Genomic DNA, 26,798 nt, shown 5'->3' on the forward strand with positions numbered 1-26,798 from the left:
GACGGATGATTGAATCGTTTAAAAGAAAAACACACGCGGATGACTTTGGTACTGTACCTACTAAGTCTTTGAAAAAACACCATACACACACACATGCACAGGACTCTGATGAAAACGTATTTAACTCACCCAGTGTAGATGCGAAACAATGGATGGATTTTTAACAATTATATGTAATGGCATAGCTATGTGTTTTTGTTTGTTTTTTTACAAAATATTATCATGTGGGGGATTTTGTATCTGTGTTTTATTTTTTTAAAACTATGTATGTCATTGTACAACATATTGTGTTATTGTTTTTGATGTCAAATAAAAGAAAGAAAACGAAATTATTCATCTGTTTACGACTCGTTTATTCATTACATATTCTTTATTTATTCGTTACACAAGGATTAATAAGACTGGAACATTTTACCAGACTGTACACACTGGATACATTTAAATATTTTACTATCACAGACCATGGGTTTCAATTTTTTCACAAAAAGAGACACCATAGTATCATTTCTTAATAGATTATCGTTATGGTAAAATTTCATTATATCCTCATACTCAACACCCCGTGAAATATGATACAGAAAAAAGACACAATGCTGTCCACAGGTGACTGATGTAAAATCTTGGACTTGTCTGGTAGAATGATGAACTTGTGTAGAATTGTTTTTTAGAAAGTTGAGAATGGATGGAGGAAAAAAATCTGAATCCGGAGGATTCCCGAAGCTGTCAAAAAAACATCCGAGCCCATTTCGATCCATGTACATAGCTAACCAGTGGCGTCCCGGTTCGTCCGATCGATCCGTATTACAAATTAATAGGGCTGGGACGTCTATCAATGGATCTTTGGGAAGATGGTCGGAAGGGAGTACTCCTAAAAAATTTATATTACACGCGATGTTATCCATAATTTCCGTTAGCTCCACAGTGTTCATTTCAAACTCTTCAGTAGTGTTCTGCCAACACCTGCCTCCGATTTGATATTTCAAGAAGAGAATCGTAGGTAGCATAAATTAAAATGTTTACTGTGTTTTGTAGAGGCTCTCTAAAACGTGCTTCTAACCTAATATTCCCTGATCTAATCAGCGAAACATGCTGCGAACACTCTTCATCCGGAGTAAGGTTATAGGCAAACAGTGTGTAGCCGTTGAGAAAATCCTCCCTGTCTATGGCCAAAGACTGGTTCTTCAGATGTCTCCCCGTGGCGGTAACCAGCTGATAATATTCTCTTACAGCATTTCCTAAATTAAATTGCGGCTGAAACGGACGATTTGGGATGTGTGCGCCGTCAGAGGTGAGATTTAAATATTCAAGATTAAAATGTTTGAACGCAAACGGGTTTTTTTCGTATGAGCCAGTAAAAGCATCATTATCCGTCAATGCTATAATGATGGATTTTGGTAAAGTCCCGAGGAAGAGATTTTCATGGTTTGAGACACGTGCTCCTGCTGGTATAGAAAAGTTTTTCACGCATACCCTGTCGAAAGGGTACTTTGCTGTGGCTGACAGTAGCGCTTGGGCGTGTCCTAAACGGAGCGAGGGGGAGACAGACACTCTTTTGATAAAGAGAGAAGCGGAGATTATTTTTAGTTTATAATCGATCGCATCCCCGCGCATAAGACAGAATTCATCTTTTGCTCTAGTTAAACGAATACGAATATCTACACCGTTCAATAGTAATTTCGGCTGAAAAAATATATCGCTGTGTATCGGAGCCAGTAGCTCGACAACATTGCTCCCGTCTGTAAACGCAGCTCTTTTTTTCAGTCCTGCATTCGCACCTGCCGGATCCGTAGTGTCCATATGGCCGGCTGTATCTTTGTAAAACAATCCTGCTGAAAAGTTATTCTCTAGGGTGTCTTTTCCATAATTAATGAGCATCTCCAAAATACACCTGTACGGATACGTGCTGGACGATTGTGACACTAGCCGATCTCCTAGAGACACATCCACTTGCGAGAAGATCGTCGAAGCTGGGTAATTAATCAGACCCACGGGAGCTCCTTCCGGCACATCATCTCCGTTTGGCAGAGTTATTTTCACACGAGTATATAATAATGTGTTATTCAGATCAGTGTAGTCCTCGCCAGTCCCAGCTATGAAAAATTCAATCGGAGAAGCATCATTAATCGCTGACACAGGCGGGATTTCCACATAAGTGTTTTTCTCAATAGCTGTCTGAGTTAAAGGAAGGGTAAAAATATCCAGTTCGGATTTAATACATTCGTCTGACATTGCATGAATCAATGACATGATTTAGAAGATAGTGTTGCTTCGTCTTTTCAAACTTGTAGATCTTTTTACACGTTTCGTCCGGCTTCTTCGTCTGCTTTTTGCAACTGGGCGTTTCTTAGTGACGCGTGTACTCTTCTTTATACCGTGACCACGCCCCCTCCTCATACGGGTCCCAGGGGGCTTTAACCCTCTACGCATGACCATAAGACCGTGACCACTCTGTCCCTCAGTGTTATCATTATTAAATGACTTTGACAAGGCACTGGTAACTACATCACTTACTATATTTTTTGCCGCAGCTTTTATGTGTGGCTTTGCTATACTGAAACCCCTTCTTAGAAACGGTATTGCCATACGATATAATCCACGAAATAGACCCCCGATCCCTGATGCAAAACCGGCACCATACATAACACCGCTTCCGGCATAGCCCGGCATCCCATGTCCTGTTTGGGCCTGATAATATGATATGTAACGGTGGGGGTCGTCCTGGTACGGTGTGAGATAAGCCATTTTTAAAACAAATGTTTTCTCACTGGTCTAAAGTGCAGCTTCGTCACAACTTTTCCGTAGGTGAATCGCACGTCTTTATTCTGGTCGTCTTTAATTTCGATCCCAATGTCTGAGATGTTGTTTTTATTAAGACGGACGTAATGAGACTTGTCGTACCTGACACAGACTGCTTTGTTAGTGGTCGGTTCAATATGTATCGTCTCTAATAATGGAACATACGCGTCACCGACTGCTTGATATTCTATTATATCTATGTATACAAATAGAGTGTAAAATCCTCCACTTATATCGGCCTGGTATGGTGCGTATGTGCTCACGTCCTTGTGTTCATCCGTACTGCCTACATTTTCAATAGGAACACCGGGTTTTAATCCTAGAATGATGGCGAGCTTTCCGTAAAACGTTAGCGATGCTCTCTGAGCTGCTTTCAGAAATATCTTATTCATTATATGATCGTAGCCTAGCTGCACCCGTGGTGGAAGGGTTGCGTTTATTTCCTTGAGTAATACTGAAATATCCTCAAAATAGCCATGTTTTATATTATTATGATTCGTAGATATTTTTAGGGCTTTCCGGAAAGTTTGAATATTAAGATCCCCACGCACTTTGCTACGTTCATCGATGTTCAAACATTGATCGCATTCAATAATAAAAGCAGCGTCTTCCTCGTTGAAAGTGTGCCAAGTTTTTGGGTAGTGAAACTCAACCAACGCCACTTCCCATAATCCTTTTAAATGTATAGCTCTTGCCAATCTAGTTCTGTAATTAGATATGCGATTCTCGGGGTATACATTCGCAGATGCATTGCACGGGAGCGTGACGTAGAACCCCTCCTCCTCAGACATGTTAGATGTTTTTGGATAAATGACATCGTCTGTGGCTTTCGCTACGGTTTTAAGGGAGATTGTAGATCAATCACCTGTTTTTCAGGAATCCAACTATTGAATTTTGATGGCCATCCAAACCATTTCACCAAAACGTACATGGCTTTTCCGCGTCGTTGTTTATCCAAAATTTTTTCGACCTTAAACGATTTATCATCACTCACAATAATTTTTTGGAGTTCTTGCTCATAAAAACAACCATCTACTAATTCACCATCATAGTCCTGTATCCTGTATACGACTGGATTTCGGGGTATACACGCACTTATAGTAAAGTATTCTTCAGTATAATTCTGTTCATAGCCTTTGGCAAATATATTCCGGACTTTAGATACCCTGACGATATCTCCAACGGCAAATTTAAAGACTGGTGTCTCTTTACGCATTTTTCCGTATAAATTATTAAACACCACAGTTTCATTTTCTTTATTCACGTCCAACGGTCGCATTTTTATGGACTTGTGATAACTAGAATTATACGCCTCTGTCAGATCTTGCAATATATCACAGTAGCGTTTGGAATTCACCGCTGTTAGATACCTCCACATTCGTCCTTTTAAAGTTCTATTAAATCTTTCGACTACACTCGCTTTTAAATCACTTGCTGTTGCAAAATGGTGTATGTTATATTTTTTTGTCAACTGTTGAAAATGCTTATTGAAAAACTCTGTACCCTTATCTGTCTGCAACTTTACAGGCACACGTCCTTCTCTCAAAATAGACAAAAAAGCTTTAACTACTTCCGGCCCCGTTTTATTTTTCAGTACCCTTGTCCACGCGTACTTGCAAAACACGTCTATAACGGTAATTATAAACTTGATATTGTCGTTCTCTTTCGAGTATACAGACATATCAACTAAATCTGCTTGGAACTGCTGGTCTTTCCCATACACCACTACGCGGTTCCGCTTATAATTTATTGGTGCAGTTCGATGGAGAGTGTATGTGTCCTGGCTAGCGAGCCATTTGGACACTTCATTATCAGATAATCTTACACCGTATTCCTGTAACACAGCCTGTTTTAATCTGTCTTTACCCCCAAAAGCACCAGAATTCGCTGGGTCGTAATAGATTTTTTTCATTAGTTCTGCCATGTCAACGCTATGAGATTTCGGTCATAATGAATCGAGTTGCAAATTTGTTCAGTATTTATTTATTTTTTCACAATATAAAAGTCACAAACATTTTTTTTTATTTTGCAATATATAAGTCACAAACATTTTTATTTTACAATATAAACGTTACAAAAACATTTCCAAACAACAAAAATGATTTTTTTTTTCTTTTATTAGAATGTAAGAAGTAGAAAGTTACAAACATGTATAATGTAAATTATATCACACAAACAAAAAAATAAAATTTCATAGACATTTCATAATTCTTCTCCATAATGTATTCGACTAAAAAATCAATAATATTACATACATCAGGGTTTTCGTTACTTAACAAACTGCAGACATCAGTTACATACGTACAAATACACAATATATTTCCTATTCTAAGAGAGTTCTGGTCGTCAGACATTAGATTGAGAATGTTTTTGATAACCACAGAGGGTGTGCTCTCACAGGTTACAGACATGTTTATCATATGATTCCATTCATCCGATAATCCCCGCACGCCATTCATTAATTCCATTAGTCGTTTTTCATCCGGAGTTATGTTGGTATTTGTAGTCCAATTATTCCGGATAATCTTGTGGAGCAGGTTAGATATTCCACATTTAACACGTGATTTAAAGAAATATTTTGTAATCCAAGAGGTAGAGCAGAAGTTTCCCATTTTCACACTAGGGTAATCTCAGGGTTTTCAGATGTGGCGAGTTTCCATTGGTCCACGGCCGAGTAAATTATCTCCTCGCAAGATTCATCAATGAGCTTGTCCCTGATTGAGGTCAGTTGTTCCACTATGTACATCTCATCTCTGAGCTCGTATAAAATTGCCTCAACAACCCCCAGAATCCTCTGTAGATTTGGTCTGCCTCCGTACTGACTCAAGGCCTGAGCTAATATGTTTTTTAACTCAGGTGTGAGGAGTTTCAGTCTGATCTCTTCAAAACATCCATAAAAATAATATGCAGTAGGTTCGAACAAGCAGCTGTGTCTTGTTTGAGAAGGATGGTCAACGGTACAGCCGTCGCAATTCTTTTTCATCCGTTTATCGATCAAAAATTCCAAAATGACAGCCAAAATAGCCTTGATAATCCGGTGACCTGTGTCCCCGAGACATCCGTCCACCTCATCCTTGGTTGTGCCATGGGCCTCGGCGACTGCAACAGGTGTTGCAACTCCATAGCTTGTGAGGAACGCCAGATTGTGATATCCGAGATCTGTACAAAATTTATTTAGCCATTCGATGCTTTTCTGCGGATATCCATTTGCTGCATCCGGTAATCCATTTGCTGCAGCCAGTAATCCAGTTGGTACGTATCCGTCAGTAGTTCCCAGGGGTCGGAATGATGATGATGAAGAAGAGTCAGTTCCTTGAGACATGATGCGTGAATGAGGTAAGCTTTCAAGAGGAGTGTGTTTTAATGTTTGTAGATCGTAGGCGGGGCTATATGAACACCCCTCCTCCTGTCCTGTGCAAAGCGTGTGAACTGTTTGTCGTATTTTCCCACGGCTCTTCACCAGCTGACGTGGGAGTGTCTTGGTGTGGGAGGAGTCTAGGGGCGGAGCCTACGTCTGGGTCCTGTGCATTGGTAGCTATTGTCAGTCTTGACTCTTTTCTCCCGTGTTCGGACGTGTTTTATTGAGCTCCCAGGAGATTACTTTACACAAGGGAATATTTTTACACATCTTTAAACTTTGGAGATCACTGAGTTGGATAACCTTTGTTCTTCTTTCAACAAACGGAATTGTAAAAACGTAAGTCAGTTTTTAAAATGTACGCATGTGTTTATGCGTTTGATGTGTTTTAATATTTGTTTAATGTCTTAATACTAATACATTTTGATAGCTTTAAGAAAATGCAATTTAAACTTTTTCATTAATGTTTAACATTTTACAAATGTATTTTAACGTTATATGTTGTATACACCTTTAAACACTGTAATTGTGAAAGTACAACTTTTCTTCAAATGTATTAGAAAATAGAACTATTTGCATTATATAATTTTAATACATGTTGTTTTAACGTTTTAATGTGGATCGTGGGAAAAAATTCCATGGTCACATGACCTGTCCAGAAGTGGGGTGGGTTGGGGGTGTTTGTGGGGAAGGGTACCGTGGGAAAATTCTCACGGTCACGTGACTTGTCCGGAGGTGGGTGGGAGGGGGTAGAAAGGGGCGGGGCTTAAGCGTGGGAAAATTCCCACGGTCAAAAAGGGGGCGTGGCTTAAGGGCAATAAATCACTCAAAGTGACAGAAGCCGCCCTATATTCTCTCTCTAATGAGCATCAGGTTTATAGGCATATTTTTGTAGAATAAATATATTCACCTCTCAGTGCTGGTTTTCTTCAGCATTTGGTTTCTTTTATTAGTGTCTTGAATGTGACACGTGACGTCACCCAGTCGATTGTGGATTAAAGATATGTAACATCATCCCATGTCATGGTTAATTTGGCGCTGGTGTGCGCGTGGAGAAAGATATTATGATAATGCTGTTTATTAAGCATGTTGTGTGGGGATATGGACAATAGATGGCGATATATGCAGATATTGACTTGGGACTATATTAGGGGGAATATATTAGCAGAGATATCACGCCCAAGTAGCAGTGCTTTGCCTGTGCTTCCCCCTAATATAGTCCTTAATATGTAAGTCAATATCTGCCTAGGAAATCGCCTAGTGTTAGCCTAATCTGCATCGCTATTTGTACTCGTTGTGAATACGCAGGCCAAAAGAAGTAATTAGGTGTTTTTTTTTTTTTTTTTTATATTACTTTTACTCAGGACATGCTAGCTGGCAACAAAGGATTCCATTCATTGTGCTAAGCTAAGCTAGCACCGACCCTGTCAAACTAAAACAATGCATGCACTGAGACAAAAATGCATTTGCCCACCTATCTAAATGTAGGAAAGAAGGTGAATAAGCCCTATTTCAAAAAACGGTGGAGTGTTCCTTTAAGTTCCAGTATGACCCACTAGCAGTTAATCAGGGGCAGTCAGTCTTAGTTTTTGGTATCAAATTAGGCTAATCTACATTTTTATGTAACTGATTTAAAAAAGATATGAACAGTCTTAAAGAAAATAAATTGATGTCTAAGTTGTAAGACTGTCTCAGAGGTTTATGCAACCGGCCCCTGCTCTCCGCTCCTCAAAATGTTCTGCCATTCACTAATATTATAATAATAATGTTGAAATACTTTAAATAATATTATTTTTATCTTTAACATTATCATCTTATCATCTTATATTATATTATTATTATTATTATTATTATTATTTGTATTTCTTATATTATTATTGGTCGATTAATATTTTATCATATTTTTAATAATTGTAATAATAATTGAAATTATTAAATGTTTAAAATTAAGATTACATTATTACATTACATTACATTATTATAATTAAATAACAAAATATTACATACACACATAAGGCTATATATGAAGAGTTCAGATGCAAAAGTCTCTAAGTGCCATCTGGAATTTTCTTCTTGAATGATCATTTTTATCAAGCTCGAATATTTAAGTTCAGTAATTTCACTTAAATGACAATTCATAGGTAATTTTCATTGCCATTTAATTGAAATTACTGAACTTAAATATACGAGCTTGATAAAAATTATCATTCTAGAAGAAAATTTCAGATGGCACTTAGAGGCTTTTGCATCTGAACTCTTCATATGTAATTAAATTAATGCTATTTTAAATAATAATTGTAATTTGAATCCATACTAATGCAATTTTTTACTATTTTTTTTAACCTACAAGCATAAAATATACATAACATTTTTTACATTATTACCATTAATAATAGTTATTATTATAATTATTTTAGACAGTCTATTATTTTAAATAATTTTTTTGAATGTGTAATCTACATATTTGCTTTTCGTAGAAACTTTTTATTATTAATAATAATGCTTTGACAACAATAACATTGCCAAGAAATAATAAAAATAATAGAAATAAACAAATGCAAATTAAAAAAGATACATAATTTCAAAATAATATATACACACACACTCTATAATCTAAAGAAGAGGGCTGGTCTTCACTAATAATAAATCTCATCCACTTCCTCTTTCCCTCTTATCACTCCTTATCACAAACAACATGGTCAGTCACACTAAAGGCTCATAACACACAAGTGTTAGTGGGAGTAGTAGGTTTTTGTCACTTTGAATGGTTCATTTTTGAACTATGCACATTGTATTTATGAGTGTATTTTGATTTTCTCTGCGTGTGTTTTGTGATTTCAGAAGTTCACTGTGTTTCTGAGTGGACTCCTGCTGCTCTTTCTGCTTCCCGACAGGACAGAAAGTGTTGAAGACTCTGTGGACATCAAGACTCTCGCCCGTATTATTAACTTCTTTGAGCAGAAGTAAGTCTGTCTCCAGTGTCTATGAAAAATGAAAAGCTCATAGTTTGAATCAGAAGTTAGCAATGAGGAAGTAGCAACAAGAGGACTTTTTACACTGTGCTTAACTGCGCTTTTAACCGCAGTAGATGATGGGATACACAATATTATCTTGGGAGGAGGGCGGCATTTTTTTTTTTTCTCATTAATTACAGAAGTGAATGGGCTCATATACATAGAGAAAATTTTTGATGAAATGTAATTTTATAATTTTCACTGATGACTAATTATTGCAGTGTTCAGACATATTACTGTTATTATATAACTGTAGTTATATAATTCATTGTATAATAGACCTAAATGTTTTTAAAACATTTATAATGAGGCATAAACTAATCTATCTCATCTTTTATTGTTTTTTATGAGGTGATGCGATATGAAAATAAGGTGGGGCAAATTAAATAATATTAATCTAATAATAAAAGTAGCCTAATAATAACAGTAATAAATTATTATTATATTATATTATTATCATCTTCTTCACTCCAAAAGCATGCCCGTCCGCTATGATACAGATATATCTCAAACAGTATGTGATTTCGGATGCAGCGCTTGAGTTGTATGTGTAACATAAGGACAAAATCTTCCTCAAAGCAAAGGTGACATAAAAAATGTCACATACTCAACAAAAAGTTATTAATACAAAAGGAATAAACCTATTTAAAAAGATAAATCAATTTAATAAACAAAAAATAAATCATACAACAAAACTTTTTTTTTTTTTAAATACAGAATTCTCATTTAAATAAAAAGGTAGAAAATACCAAGATATATACTGTATATCGCCATTCAGCCCCAAAATACAGACATATGATTTTTTTTTGCCAATATCGGCCAAATCCACAATGTTTGTGTCTAGATAACCCTGATTTAGTGAAACAAAGCAATGTAATGTTAAAAATAAAACATTATTTTCACTCATTCACCTAGCCTACCTGCTCACCTAGATCATGTCTGTGCAAAAAAAGTCAAGGAAGTGCTATCAGACAGCACTCTTCAGTGCATAAGACCGGACCCCATCTCGAGGCCTCCTTTCAGGTGCCTGCCTAAAAACCCTCTAATTAGAACCACTGGTAACCACTTCACCGGCTGCATACAGTATGTCTGAGTGGAAAATGTCAAATGGCGACGGAAAACGCATCCTTTGGAGTGAAGAAGAGCGTTCAATTCCTATCTTTATAGTCTGAAAAGTCCATTCAGGAAAAACTTGACAGCAGTCGGACTCTGTTATGAGGATGCACAATGCTAGAGCCTCATGTAAACAGGTTGTTTGCTGTGTTCGTTTAATCAATGACAATTAATTTACAAATATGCAAATAAGAACGTTAACCCAGGGTCTAGAATGTCAATGTATGGATATCCATGAATTAATTGTTAACCCTGAGTAAATTATGAGCAGGGTGAAAATGCAAGTGATAACCTACGCAGGTGTCAAACTCATCCACGGTTGATATACTTTGAAATCTGAGACACGACTGACATTTGAGCGGAACGCGGAAAATGAAGTATCCTACCTGAGCCTTTAGAGTGATCACTATTTCAAGTGTGAAAAGCCCTATTAATGAGGTAGTAGAGAAATGAGAAGTGATTGGTTACCTACTCAAAAAAACCAAAACATTATAATAATCATTAATCACCTTAAACAATGTTAACAGCTATAAGAGAGTCGATATGGACATCCCCGTCAGTATGCCACCGCCATCAATGTGTCACTTTACCAGGGTTCAGACTCAGAGCTCATCGCAAATAATATTATGCTCTATTGCGTTAAAAAATAACGTAGCTTACCTCCTAACTAAACCGATATCCTCAACGTCATATAAAAACCTATTTGCTGAAGCAACTGTGCTATTTTACCTTGTTTTTACAGCGCTGCGACTAATTAATTGAAGTCTCACACAGACTATTTAAATATTTCAAGAGGGTTACCAATGGGTAGACTATGTTATGGGTTAGTAGTTGGTTAGGTTAGAATTGAATAGTAAGTGCTATAGAATAGTTGAAACTGCTGAAAGAAAAAAACAGGGTTCTAGAAATGCAGGTTCTCTGAAACTGCAGAACTCTGGTATTACAGGAGTTACATAGTGCACCTTTAGCAAACTGACATTAACAAGAGGAAGTCTCGACTCTGTCTTGTGCGACAGCTTGTAAAGGAGAAGGAAACATTCCCATAGATCAGGACTGTCTGCCTCTGTCCTGCAGATCGCAGTAATGGATTGATGTTCAAAGACTGACATTTCATTCTTACAGAGATCTAATCGGGTTAGAAAGAAAGAAAGAAAGAAAGAAAGAAAGAAAGAAAGAAAGAAAGAAAGAAAGAAAGAAAAAGAAAGGTTTGTGAAGAAAAAAAGAGAGAATTGTATGCCTTGTAAAGTGGATTGTTATTGATTGCTGTTTGCATTGGGCTGGTGTGAATTGTTGATAATTATGTGATGTTAATGATGTAAAACAGTTTTTGTTTTTTGTTTTTAAACTGATGTAATGAGTCTAATAGTAATGAGTAATGATTTAGTCCAGCAGATGGCAGTAACAGATTGTATAAACTTAAGTGCATTTGTTAAAGGAACACTCCACCATTTTTTGAAATAGGGCTTATTCACCTTCTTTCATACATTTAGATAGGTGGGCAAATGCATTTTTGTCTCAGTGCATGCATTGTTTTATTTTGACAGGGTCGGTGCTAGCTTAGCTTAGCATAATGAATGGAATCCTTTGTTGCCAGCTAGCATGTCCTGAGTAAAAGTGATATATATATATATATATATATATATATATATATATATAAAAAAAAAAAAACACCTAATTATTTCTTGTGGCCTGCGTATTCACAACAAGTACAAATAGCGATGCAGATTAACACTAGGCGATTTCCTAGGCAGATATTGACTTATATATTAAGGACTATATTAGGGGGAAGCACAGGCGAAGCACTGCTACTTGGGCGTGATATCTCTGCGCCCAAGTAGCAGTGCTTCGCCTGTGCTTCCCCTTAATATAGTCCCAAGTCAATATCTGCATAAGAAATCGCCTAGTGTTAATCTGCATCGCTATTTGTACTTGTTGTGAATACGCAGGCCACAAGAAGTAATTAGGTGTTTTTTTTTTTTTTTTTTATATCACTTTTACTCAGGGCATGCTAGCTGGCAACAAAGGATTCCATTCATTATGCTAAGCTAAGCTAGCGCCGACCCTGTCAAACTAAAACAATGCATGCACTGAGACAAAAATGCATTTGCCCACCTATCTAAATGTAGGAAAGAAGGTGAATAAGCCCTATTTCAAAAAACGGTGGAGTGTTCCTTTAAGGAATGGTGTGGTAATTTGTATATGATGGGTGTTTCATGTGGAATAAAGACGCCAGCACCCACAATCCCTTTCTCTTTATTTGTGGTCTATTAAATAATATAAAGCTGTTTTGCTTTTTACATTTTAACAGAATTCCCACAGACGAGGCTTAAGTCTAGCCCCAGACTAAAATGCATGTTTGAAATGTTTGACAGTTTTTAACAATTGCTAACATCCTTTTGTCCGATCTGTAGTCACATTTTTAAACACAATAAGCACAACATCCGTATGTTGTGACTATATTCATGTTGGTTTCATAAAATATGTAGTCAGTTAATGTGTCTAAAATTCTTACATTTTCTTTTCATACAAGCTTTACCCACACAAAAATCAAGGATCTTTCTGTTTAAAAAAAAAAAAAAAAATCCTTAAACACAGCATGACAGAAATGAAGACCTAATGTTCCAAACCTTAAATATAGTATAAAGCCTTTACTTATGCAACATCAGCAGCTCAAAATAAAACATATACTAAAACAACTGATAAGCATTTTTAAGTATCGGATCAATGAAATATTGAGAACTAGCTGAATCCAATCTCAGTCTGAGTCAGGTGTTGAATTTCTTTCCATTATTTGGAAATATACAATGAAAAAGGAAGGAGAAGATGAAGGAGATCAGGAAGACGATAGAGACTTGGAGAAACAGGACGGGAGACAAACATACGTATCATACACTTCATAGGATGTAAGTGCAGATGGGAAGGTGAGTCCTCCTTACTCATGAACAAGACCAGACAAAGTGCCAGAGTGAGACGTGTGAGTCAGCAGATGTGGCTTTGTGGCCTGTTGAAATGTTGATCAGCTCCTGTTCTTCACATGTGAAAGGATTGATCATCTGGTTGTTATTTTCCTTACACCTTCTGCCTCCTTTGCACCTTGGCTGTCCTTGTCCTCATGGTGTTTGGTGTCATCCGCATCCATGTGTGCCATAACCTTTGTCTGCTCTGACACAGCTGTCAGAACTGGAAGAGCTTTTAAGTATTTCTCGATGGCCGCTGGCTGCTGACTGATGCCAGTGAAGAGATTTGTCTTGGTATCACGGTTGTAGGTTTTTTCAAGTGCCATGTCTGTCCAGACAACATTGAACTGTCCTTCTGTTTGATGTACAGTGAACTTCCCATCCTTGAATTTCCTATAGACGTTTGGCGCCAGTGTAGGCAAGCTTCTCATAGCTTCTAGGTGGTGGGGTAGGCAGGAGACGTATTAGTAGTGGCCAGCAGCTACAAGGTATGGTAACATCTTTTCCACTTCAGCCAGATGTTCCTCCCACAGACCTACACGCTCAGCATGGATGCACCGTTTAAGAATCATTACCATATCCAGCACACACATGTACTCAGGTGTACACAGGTCTGGCAAATGCTTCCCAGTGTAGAGCAAACATGGCTGCATACACCATAGTGTGGGCATGCAGCATTGCATAGTAGTCTTTACCACTGATGATTTTGTTTGATGTTCCACAGAGACAGACATCAGCCTCGACCATGATGTCTTCGATTCCAGTGGACTGCATCAAATGCCCAATGGCTCCAAGGAAATTCTGAGGAATATGGAAGCCACCCATGCGCAAGATATGTTTGGCATACTTCTCTTTGTTCTTCTTTTACAGACTCAGCACCACCTCATAGATTGCTTGGTCACATGTGATGATGGCATACTCTTGACCATGTTTTCTCAACACATCCATGCAGTACTGAACAGACTGTTCAACCACATATGGGTTTGTTGGTGACTTTGGGAAACTGATGGTGGATGGTATCTGGGATGAGAAATGCTTAGAATGAACTCCATGTTGGAGCAGCGCAACTTGGTTTCAGGTCCTCCAATAGTACAGTAGGGCAGCTATGCACTAAATGCCAGAGGATGCTCAGGTGGTCAAGAGGTTCTGCTAGACACACAGGAAGCTTAGGCTCTGTTTCAACTCCAACCAGGGAGCGATTCTTTTGATGATCTTTTAGACTGAGGTGGCTTTCCTTGGTTTGAAAAGACTGAGAAGATTCAAAGGCTGGTTGGTGGGTATTCAGTAGAGGTAAACTAACCTTTGGTGTGGGGTCATCCTGGGCAAGGTTTAGAACTTGTTCTTGCTGGTTTGGACTGACTTTCACTCGGCCGTCCTCACCTAACTCTGGAGATGCATCTGTTATCATCCATGCCAGGTGGTTATACAGGTTAGAGCTCTCTCTTCGGGATGCCTCCAGGTATGATATCTCTTCCTGCAGTGACGGGTCTTCAGTCATACTTCCAGGCATCTGGTGACTTCCACTGGCTTGAGCTGTTCTGGCTTCTCTTGCTTCCTTCAGGGCCTGCTTACGTTGGTCCTGCAGTACTAGTCTTTTCCTGTGAACGAAGATGCTTTGTCATGTAGTTGGTCATGCATTCCTTGTGGTATCGGAAGTCCTCAACAATCATATCAGTACACCTGTTTCCATCAGGACCACAAATATTGTGTAGTATCTCTTCATCTTCAAGTTTGTTTGCTTTTTCCCATACTGCATTCTGTCTGTCATAAGTGGCGATCAAAATTAGGGATTATTCCCTCTGGTCATGCATGCTCTTCCACAAATGAAGCACTCTTCCTTGTGTTTGATGGGCTGTGGCATTGACATCCGTGTTTTTTTTTTTAGCAGGCCTGCTGCTGTCTCTCTCTGGATTAAGTTCTGCTTCAAATGAAGTCCCTTCTGGCTTTTCAACTTTTTTCCTCTTCTGGTGAACAGTTTTATGATTTGTGTACTTTGCACGACATTGTGTGTGCCACAAAGGATTCCTCCCCAGAAAGTCACATTGAGCTTTCATCTGATTGTCAAGTCTGTATGAGACATCATCCTTTCTGTTGGTTACAACAGGGTAGCCGTGATTTGTCAGTTTCTGAAGAGGACCAGAGTCACTGTCTGTTTTCTGACATATTATGCAAGCAGTATAGTTGGTACTGAGCAGCTTTCTCTCCAGCTGCTTGGTTGAGAACTCAGGCTCCATCCTTTATTCTTCTCCAATTCACATCACTCCTCTCCTGTTCTCTCCTCATCACTCTTATCCTCTCCTGTTCAGTTCACTCCTCTCCCCTCTCCTTTCTCCTCCACACTTCTCCTCTCGTTTAATCCTCTCCTCTTCACTCTTCTACCATCTCCACTCCTATTCCATCCACTCTTCTCTTTCTTGTTTAATCCACTCCTGTACTCTTCACTCTCTAGTCTCCTCTCCAATCCACTCCGCTTCTCTCCACTCTTCTCTCCTCTCCTATCCTCTCCACTCTTCTCCTCTTTTACTCCTCTCCATTCTTCCACTCTTCCCTCTTCTCTCCGATTCAATCAACTCCTCTTCATACCACTCCACTCCACTCCACTCCACTCCACTCTTCTTTCCTGGTCAATTCACTCCTCTTTTTTCCTCCACTATTCTTCTCTCTTGTTCAGTCCACTCCTGTCCTCTTCACTCTTCTCCTCATTCCTCTCTTCTCTTCTGTTCAATCCTCCACTCTCCACTACTCTTTACTGTCCTTTCCAATCCTCTGCTGCCTTCTCTTCTTGCTAACTTTTCCTACACAGCAAACCCAATAAGATCAGAACCAAATCTGCAAATGGGAAATATTGTGTATTCTGGTGAAAGAAATCTAGATGTTTGACACTACTAGCTAACTAACTTTTGACAAATCACTCACTCTATATACTGTACAGTACTATATAGAAAAACAAACTATGCATAATATATAGTATGTTTACATCTTACAGAACATTTGTATTGTTAATTATTGTGTACAGTCTGATATCCAATATAGCTACATATCGTTTTTGTGTGGCCATTCATGCCACAAGCTAACTAGCTACAATTTTTCTAAACCTTAACGTAACAACTGTCCATGTAGCTAATTGCTAATGGAAGCTAACGTTTAGTGCAACCTTTAGTTATCCTTACTAGCCTACTATCTGTCTGACATGAAAAACACTTCAAGGACCACACCAGCCTTCATATAAGTGTATTTCTAATGATTTCTCGCTCCAAACGTATCCCTGTAGCAGCATTTATTCTCATTTCTATTTCTTTACCTAGCAAGTCCAGTTGAAATTTTCGCAATTTCTCAAATTCCAGTCAAAGCAAAATGGACATATAGGACACATACCTCTCGTAAAGCATAAGATTCTGAGGCAGTGTTTGATTTAGTTTTAGTCATAGTCTTTTGACTAAAATGCCATTTTAGTTTTAGTCATATTTTAATTATCTGAATTGTTTTAGTTTTACTCATATTTTAGTCATCTGAATTGTTTTAGTTTTACTCTAGTTTTAGTCGACAAAATACAATAAGATTTTAGTCGACTAAATCTAAAATCTAATGGTTTTAGTTAAATTGCAATGCATTAATTTAGAATTTCTCTAAAATTTCCAAACCCATTATATACTCCCGGAGAAAACATCTATTAATTAACCTGTTAATATGAATCATTTTTAAAGTTTGAACATGCGATACAGACACAGATTTAACTGCAGTGACATCTGCAGTAACTGCAGAAAATTTATTGAAACTTTTGTCAATGTCAATGACAAAAAAATGCTGTTGACGAAAATAATGACGAATATTATAGTGTCAACGAAATTAACACTGTTCTGAGCATTTAAAAAAAAAGTCTCTACCCCATTCCTGTTAGGAGTTATGGCCGTTTAAAGAAACCACAGAAATTAGCTAAAACGGCTAAAGCTAGATAAGTAAACTAGTAGAGAATGAATGTTGCTGCTACAGGGATACGTTTGGGATGAGGAATCATCAGAAATATACTTGTTTGAAAACGGGCGTGGTCCTTTAAGTTAATTACCATTACAATATCCATATTACTATTCTTTTCCCAAAACACTGGGGCAGACCTACCGGTATTCACTAAAGTCACTGTCACTTACCACAGACAATGATGAGCAGCTTCAAAGTCCATTGGTAACCATTGGTTACTATTGGTTGTTCCAAACAAACTCATTCAAATTACTATGATCACATGTGTGTACGTAAGTGTGCCATGATGTTAAATATCCAGCATGTTTTTCAGAATTTTGAAAGTAGCCTAAAATTCTATTGAGGTTCTGAGCCTGCTGATCAACTAATAGTGAAATCACAGGTCCATTGATTTTGGGTGGATTTTTTTTTCTTTTCTGTGGAATGAGTATACTGTTTGGTGAAAAGAATGACATATTGACTGAAGTAATGATGAAAATATTGGAAAAAATTTTTTTTTTGCATTAAATTTTTCTGCCTACTTTTTTTTTCATTAAATTGATGCAAAATCATGTAGAAATATGTTTTAAGAGTATTTTTTTTTCAGTGGATGTTGTCAGCACATGTGTTCTGTGCATCTGGAATGCATTTATTGACAGCCTACCCAACCCACTGAGGATTTGAGGAAAAAAAATAAAATTCTGATAAAAAAAATAAATTTAGTGGCCACACTAAAATGGCCTCAATATTTCCGGAATTTCTTTCCGCGATATTTCCGGCAGAGCAGACCCTCCAATTATTGGTTCTTAGGGTCAAAGTTAACAGAGAAAACACAAATAAAAAGTATGGCAGACCATGTCAGGTTCAACCCATTTTTGAGACTTTGGCTCCCTGACTAGGTGTACTAGAAGGTTCGCACTGAAATGGTGATTTAAAGGTTCCTTCTTATTTGCGCTGTGTGCTGTGGGTTTTCTTCTGTGTCTTAAAGGAGGTCCATAAGAGCAGGCCCGACCCTCTTGCAGTCTTGAGGAGAGCTATTTCCTACTTCTCTGGATTCTATTGTTGACACGTTTTAACATTTGATGGTCTGTGTTGGAACAAAATTGTGTTTTTTTTTATGAACTATATTTGTTGCCTAGAATCAAGTATTGGGATCTGTGGAGGGCTTCTCCTGCCTTAAATAAGGAGGTGGTGTAGTCCGCTTATATTTCCTGCACTTACGAGAAATTGTCACAACAGCTGCTCGAGTGCTGAGAAAATGGCAGATAGTGTGCAACTCGCTGAGGGCGGAAACTATGGTAATACAGGACTGTCAATCAGCAGCAGTGGGCGGGACCTGAGCAGTATGATGTCAAAGAGGAGTAGGTGGATTTTTATCACTGTAGAGTGATTGGGTTCACATGCTGCCAACACACATTTATGTCCAAAACACAATATAAAAGTAGATTTTGCATAATAGATGCCCTTTAAGTTAACCTGGTGTCTCCTAGACACCTACAATTTTATACTCTACTAGACATCTCTCCCCAGGTTTGTGGAGTTCCACTTCAGCACTATCACTTGAGAATATAAGTAAGATCTCTAGTGTCTAGCCTGACTGAGAGACAGACTCCAAATGATGCCTTTGAATAAGCTTTAATCACAGGACCTCATATCAATCACAGAGAATGCCACTGGCAAAAAGAATACAACAATTTATATAGGATAGGTACATGACAAAGGTAACATTACATCATTACATCATTTTTCTCTAATATGATTACACTGCATGTACGATCACAGGTGTTGAGCAGCATTTCTGTCCGGCAGGGCACCGACCATCATGGGAACAGTATTCGGCACACACTGGATTCCCTTCACTAGGGCAAAACTTCTGCAAGGATAGAGATTCAGAATTAGTAAATAAACATATTCAAAGCAATTAGATATAACTGAACACCTACAAAAGTGGTTAGCATTTCAATTTCATTACCATACAAAAGGGGAAAACGAAAATTGTTGTACTGTAATGCAAACATTGACCATGTAACATAAGCATGCTTACTGCAGTAGTGTCATTCTTGATTTGTAAAGATAAAGAAAACATTGTATAATGCTACCTGATGTTTTTTTTGTTTTTTTTAAGGAGTGTGTTTGTGTGAAACCTCTGCAAGTGTTGAGGAAGAATGAGCTGATTTGATACATGAATTAAGTGTTTTGGTAGTTTTAGTGCATTTTGAATGTGAAATTAACTGCTTGGAGAATGTGTGAAGAGTTTTGAAAGAGTAAAATAAAACTGTAAATCACAGTATTTAGTTTTTATTGTGAGTATTTAGAGTACTTTAACCCATGCAGAAAAGTTTAAAATAAACACAGAGCCTGACCGATTTGGAATTTATAGATTTCACATCTGGAAGACAGGCGTACACATGTTTTTTGTGCGTACATTTGTTTCCTGGAGTCACACTTAAACATTTGAGAAATGATCTTAGATCAAATGTAGGATGGTTGGTTTGCAACATTTAAAGCAGCAGATCTTAAAGTGACAGCAGCATAATAAACCAGTTGCTGTAATGTCTGTCATTAATGTTAAATCACAGATCTATATGTTGTGTCGATTGGACAAACTCCTGGCTTTGCTGTTAAACAGACATGACAGAAAAAAAAAGTCCTGATATATTGAAGGGTAAGTAAATGTGACTCGGGGATGCACCAATACAACTTTTTCCAGAACGAGTCCGATTCCTGCATTTTCACTGGATTTGTAATTTTTAAATATATTGGGTAGAGAAACCAAAGGAATATAAATAATACGAATTGGCTCAGTTTGTTCATCAAATATTTCCTTCAGTTATTTATGCTTAAAGGGATAGTTCATGGAAAAATGAAAATTAGCCCATGATTTACTCACCCAAGTCATCCTATGGGTCTATGGCTTTCTTGTTTCAGACGAATACAATCGGAGTTATATTTAAAAAAAAAAAAAAAAAAAAAGCTTCCAAGATTTAAAATGGCAGTGAATGGTTGTTTCGGTTATGAAGTTTATCAAAGTGCATCCATCCATCATAAAAGTAATCCGGGGGGTTAATAAAGGCTTTCTGAAGTTAAGCGATGCGTTTGTATAAGAAAAATATCCAGGTTTAAAACTTTATAAAGTAAAATGACTAGCTTCCGGCCAAACACAGTCTATTTGCGCAACTTGTGACGTCGGAAGTTGCGTAATGCATCATGGTGTGGCGTAAATATTAGCAATATGTCCAATCACTCGCATAAGTTGTGCTTTAGACTCAGGCAGAATCTGTATGTTTGGCCGCAAGCTTGTTATTTTACTTTAATAAATATATAATATCCATATTTAAAACTTTATAAACGCATCACTTCAGAAGGCCTTTATTAAACCTTTTTTTAAGTTCACTTAAGTTAATTTTTTTTAAAGCACAATAAATGTTGAAATTTATAGCCTTCAATGTTGAATGTCTGAATTCTCTACTTCACCCTTCCAGGGCTTGGGCCCTAATAAAAATAATCCTAAGACATAAAACAGTTATTAAGTGTGCTTGCTGAAAACAGCACTTCTTCTTCTTCTGTTCTTCTTCTTCTATTCTTCTTCTTCTATTCTTCTTCTTCTATTCTTCTATTCTTCTTCTTCTATTCTTCTTCTTCTATTCTTCTTCTTCTATTCTTCTTCTTCTATTCTTCTTCTTCTATTCTTCTTCTTCTATTCTTCTTCTTCTAATTCTTCTTCTTCTAATTCTTCTTCTTATTCGATATATTTTGGCCAGCTCCTGCGCCTAGGCCCTTTGAGACAGAGACACCGTTCCAACTTTAAAACGTACGGTCAGTACCGGTGTAAGTTGCTCGCGAAGATGAAATCACGAGTCCATGTCATTCGTCCGCCATATTGGATTGAACAGAAAGCGAAACAAAATTTTCACAGGTCACAAATTTGGTCCGAACTTCACGAAACTGGATGTACATGATCCTTGGACCAAGCCTCACAAAAGTTACTAGAAGGATTTTTGATTTTCGGAAGCGTTTGCCCGTCACAGCCAAACGAAATCGGCGGCGTAGTCGCCAAACAGGAAGTCATCCATATCTCAGGAACTCGGTTACGTATCGAAACCAAACTTTGTACATGAACTCGGGACTCCAATGTGAGGATGCACAAGATCTGAATTTTTCATTTTTTTTTTAAATTTCAGGCTAATTGACAAACCCATTTACCTATGTCTATGCAAAAGAGTTTCATCTCACACTTTTAATGTTAATGCATTTAGACAGTAGGTGGCACTGTTGTATTACATTTCACAGAGCTGCCAAGTCAGTGAATAAACTGCATTCGTTTTTACTAGGTTTGTCTTAAATGCAGGGCCTGAATTTCGTTTTTTAAACTGGGAGGGAATTGCACCGCTTACATGGGTCACACGGGGGGGGGGGTGGGGGGGGGTCTAAAGATGCATCAAAAGACTAACTTTAGATGCATCGGTCTAATTTAATCATCTTCATTTATTAATCTTAATTTATCTACAGATTTGTATGCATGAATTGTGCATTTCCAGTTCTCAAAACAGTTAATAACAAAACAAACAAAAAAAACTTTATACAAAATACATCATGCTCTTCTTCGCTAACCGAACAATTAATTGTCTGTGGCTGTGTTTGTGCGCGCGGGAAATATGCTGCGCATCACAATAGAAAACAAGGAGAAACGCACAGTCACATGCTCATGCTCAAACAATCAACAACGTCGCTCTAGATGTGTAAAAACCTATTTTTTACAGTCTATGGCAAAAACAAGTGGAAAGCGTGAGCGCACCGTTCTCTCCATTCCACAAGCGCTTGCTCTCCCGTGGTGTCTGTCGTTGCTATGCAACCATGAACTGCGCTCTCCATGATGACGAGGAAGTATCAGCAAAAGATTAATTGATTTCTAGCCCTTGCATTAGCTTTACTACTAGATATATTTATGGAGATGAAAAATAATAAGGCACCCTGTACAGCTATGATCAGCTGTTCGGCCAAACATTCAATGTTGTTACGCTGCAAGCTGATCAGTTGGTTCGTTGCTGCCGCGCTCTATCACTCGCACACCATAAAGAGAAAAATGGTTTTTAATGTTTCAATTTCGTGATTAAAATGACATAATTTGGAAGCGGATAATCTATTCACAAACAGCTTTATGACTCAATGTTAGAATGCTGCACCTACACTCGATAGTGTGAATAAGATCAGCGCAACGCAGACCACTGCATTGACAGCGTGAAACATATGATCTGTCTACGGCCAGGGCTCAGCGGAAGACAGAAAATGCCGGTCCAGCGCTGACTGAGGAATTAAATTCGAAAATAAAAGACAGTTTGACATCTTTTTTCTCGCATCTGTGAATTTATTTTTTAATCATTTGCTCTGAGATGAAGCGAATATTTGTGCGGGAATTTCTCGCACCATAAAAGCTAACATTGCGGGAATGGTTTAAATAATGCGCAATCCCCACATTCCCGCACCGAAATTCAAGCCCTGAAATGGCAGCGGGAGCGGGATGTGTAACTCTAGCATATGGCGCATATGTCATATAAAGTTAGGCAAGGCCAAACAGCGTTATCCATGTTGTTGCGATTGCATCGCTAGAGTAAGCTAATAGTGAAACTGATAGCGTTTTTCATTTAGTTACAATATGAGGACTGACGGTAGGCTATAAAAATCAGCGTTTCTAGGTGATGACAACCATCTTGACAGCAGCAATCAAAGCATTGCGCTAATTACAGTAGACCTTAATTTGAGATAGTAAATTCGTTCCTAATCAAAGGGAACACTCAACCACAGAACAGCTGAGCGAGTTATTTATTGGCTTATTGGATACAGTAAATGAAGACTGTCAACTTCTTTTCAATACTATTTCATCACCCAAAACACTCCCACTCTCTGCTGTATATTCATAACCAAATATTTCAAAGCCAACAACCAAGCCACATAAACAATGCCATTGGCACTAGTCTACATTGCATGTCTCTTAATGCACATACCTTTTCACCTTTTTGCACAATCTTGAAAAAAGTACTATTATTGAAATTTTCAGATCAAGCAAACTTCAACACACCCTTATCCACTTCCTGCTCACGTTAGTGAACCGCACCCGAGCAAGCACACTTCGCAGTTCCTCCGGAAATGCATTCTAGTTTTAAATTGTAGTAATATTTAATAACAATATTACAGTTTTTACTGTATTTTTGATCAAATAAATGCAGCATTAGTGAGCAGAAGAGACTTATTTTAAGAACTTTAAAACTGACCCCAAAAAACAAAAAAGCATTTGCTACCTCTCTAATATCAGATCCCAAGACAATTAATTAGTAAAAAACATTAGAAATAGTTATTTAAAATAGGACATGTGACCTATTGAGAGAGGACTATGACAATTTTCTACAAAAAAACTTCAGGTTCAGGTAGACATGCTTACCAGGCTTGTCACAGTTTATACTGTTCGGTCCAGGTGGAGTTCGGGTTCCTGGTATCTCCTTCCCACTACTGTCCACACACCAGCTGTAACCTGTGGACCCGTGGAACTGCTGAGGCTTGTACTGACCCTTCTCATCACACTGAGGGATGTAGGCTCCAATCAGATCACCGTTTTCACTCTGAATTCTGTCTCTCTCCTCCTCACACGGGGTCTTGGGACGACCTTCAAGGTAAACGTACCAGAGATTATAGAATTTACTTGGAGGGTTAGTTCTCCAAAAAAAATTTATTCTGTCATCAATAACTCCCCCTTATGTTGTTCCAAAACTCATAAGACTTTCGTTCAACTTCGGAACAACAAATGAGGTTCATTCGACTCACAATAGTTACATCCATGTGATCGGCCTCTTACAACGAACACACTGCTGAAGTTCCATCAAGATCAGTTAATGTATGCTGAAGTCAGAGTTTCCGCTAGAAAAAAATGGTGCCGGTCAAAGTGACCGGCAGTGGTTTCGTTTTCCGGACATTTTGATAATATGCCGGTCAAATATCGCCTCTTAATTAGTCAAGTTGAGGAAAACTGGAGGCAGGCTATGTAACTTAAAAAAATGACATAATCAGGCCATATAGAATGCAACATGTTTATTAGCCTAACTTTCAAATAGATGGAAAAAAATATGAACGTCCGATTGGCGTCAATCAACGCCAATTGTTTTTACTATGGTTTCACATTCATAGTTTAACAAACTCTGCAGGAACACTCGAGACCCATTTTCTACTATGGTTTTGTACGTTTCTTCATTCGGATCTATTTGCGATCCATTCCATTCTAAACAAACAACGCAGTTTATATGCGTCGTCCTTGTTTCATTATTCATTAAGATAATTAATAAATGCACGCATAATTATCAGTGAACTTGATAAATGTTGCAGATATGTTTTGCTATGCATGCACAAACAAATGCCTTTCAACTTATGTGCAAAATTCAGAATAAAATGAATGTGCAGCAATTTGTACAAATAGAGAGTCTAGGTCTACTATACGTGTTGTAGCCATTAAATAAGCTCATTTAATTTAATATTTGTTAAAATATTATAATGTTATTTTTTAATGTATGTGGATTATGAAAAGTAAACCGCACGTGTAAAATAGTATGCGCAATATCGAGAGAAATGGAGCGGGTCAGACATGATCTTGACCACTTAAGTTTTTTGTTTTGTAGAAAGCCTTTTTTGAAGTGAATTTCGTTTTGTATAAATTGTATCTTAATTTTAATAATTTATCAACCAATTGCCTAAATGTAATATAATAATAATAATAATTTTTAATATAGCAGACGATAGGCCTACAAGACGGCGCCCGCGCAGTCACTTGCATTGCTCGTGAACGGGAGCGCATCTCATCCTATTTTAACGAAACTCAGCATAGGCCTCACAGACATGAAATATCTTAAGAAAGCTTGAAATGTCTTTTTAACAATTTAAAACGAAAAGAAATAGGCTACTCTCTGATTATGTAATCCATGATGTGCATTTCTCTCTATAGGCGCGTTCACTACGGAGATGGCGATCGCCAACATCATCTTTACAGCTATTATTGCTGTTAATAAACTAAAAATAATAGGCCTATAATTTTAGTCGCTGTCCTCAGTGTCCAGAAAAGCGCTGAAATGGAGATGAAGGGGAACCCGTTTTTATTTATTTTTTATTTTTTGGCTTAGCCTATCCAGTTTTCTGGAGGCCCACCTAGGCTACAATCAAAATCCTGGTGCCGCTAGTGCTTCGCAGCGGTCTGATATCAAGAAATAACAGACCGCATTCCACATTGGAATTCAACCAAGCCATGTAATAATGTTTAATAACTTTCAAATGGTAGAGCCTTTTCCTTTATAGCATAGCCAAAGGTCGGTGTATTTTTGCTTTATATATTTTAGGCTTATTCTCAAATTCAGATTGTCTTAGGGGGGCGGGATTATTAGGCAATTTTAATCGGACAATTTGACCGGAGAGATTTAATTTTGTCGGACATTTCATTTTTTTTTCGGCCAATGTTCGGCAATTACCGGACAACGGAAACCCTGGCTGAAGTTATAACACACTTCCTGTGTCCCTTATTCGCCATAAATTTGTTTCCTTGCCACAGCCAAACCGTTCGAGATATCAAAAATCTGTCCGCAATTGATCATCCTCAATGTCTTGTCTTCATGCACACCGAGTTTGGTGGCAATCGGATGAATCCTCTAGGAGGAGTATTTCAAATTCCAGAGGATGTGTTTTTCAAACAACCCATAATAGCTGACTTCCTGTTGGGTGGAGCTAATAACATAGATTGCGGAAGTTGCTTGGCACAATGAGATCTATATGTGTACCGAGATTCATATTAATTCATGCAAGCGTGTTTAATATATGGACCAAGTTTTCGGACCGCATTCAAGGGGGCCCTGTTGAGCCCCCCCTGCCACGCCCGGGTACCAGCTTCAGCCCGGCCCTGATGGCCGTGGGTTCTGACCTGTGTGCAAAGTTTCAACAGTTTTCGAGCACATCTTTTACTGGGTTTTAACTTTTTTGGTTATTTTGCTATTTAAAAGAAATATCTTTGAAAACATTTGGCGCAGTGATATGGACATGTAATGCGATCAAGACTTGTCTGGAATTACTTTAGCCTACTTTCCCCTAAAAATAATTGCATACCTTAGAATCTTCGTCAACCAATCAGATTCAAGCATTTAACAGCCCCGTAGTCAGGGGTGCGTTTACAGTGGGGGTGTTGGGCTGGTCTAGGGGGTGCAGAGTATATCAGGCATTTGGGCCCAGGACGCTAGGGGGGCTCAAATCCCCACTTTGGTTTATTTTATTTCTTCTTTTGTGATTTTGTTTTCTTACATACACGAACATGTTAAATAATAACAATGCAGTAAAATAAATGTGAATTACAGAAAGCAAGTAGTGAATGTGAGAAATATATTTAATTTATAATTCATGCAGTAAAGACTATAAAGTGTTTGATAACTTTATTCAATTTCTGTATATGTTTCGACCCGTTAGACAGGTAGGAATGCCACAGGAAAAGGTTTATAAAATGTAAATTATTATAATGGGTTAATGTGAAGATTTTTTAAGTTCACTTAAGTTAATTTTTTTTAAAAGCACAATAAATGTTGAAATTTA

The 26,798-nt window shown here is 37.8% G+C and overlaps 1 protein-coding gene across 2 annotated transcripts in view; it reads right to left on the minus strand.

Moving 5' to 3' along the window:
• Positions 1-18,812: 18,812 nt before the first annotated feature.
• The window catches only part of LOC311091440 (thyroglobulin-like), a 64,806-nt gene continuing 56,820 nt past the window's right edge, over positions 18,813-26,798 (minus strand). For both annotated transcript variants that reach the window (XM_084127380.1, XM_084127379.1), the window contains 2 exons: positions 23,629-23,850; positions 18,813-19,065 (listed from right to left, as the gene is read on the minus strand). In XM_084127380.1, coding sequence (XP_083983506.1) covers positions 19,052-19,065; positions 23,629-23,850 — 236 coding nt within the window. In that variant the 3' untranslated portion in view covers positions 18,813-19,051. The remainder of the gene's footprint in view (positions 19,066-23,628; positions 23,851-26,798) is intronic.

This window comes from Abramis brama, assembly GCF_963993115.1.
Source record: "Abramis brama genome assembly, chromosome: 10".
Lineage (NCBI taxonomy): Eukaryota > Metazoa > Chordata > Actinopteri > Cypriniformes > Leuciscidae > Abramis > Abramis brama.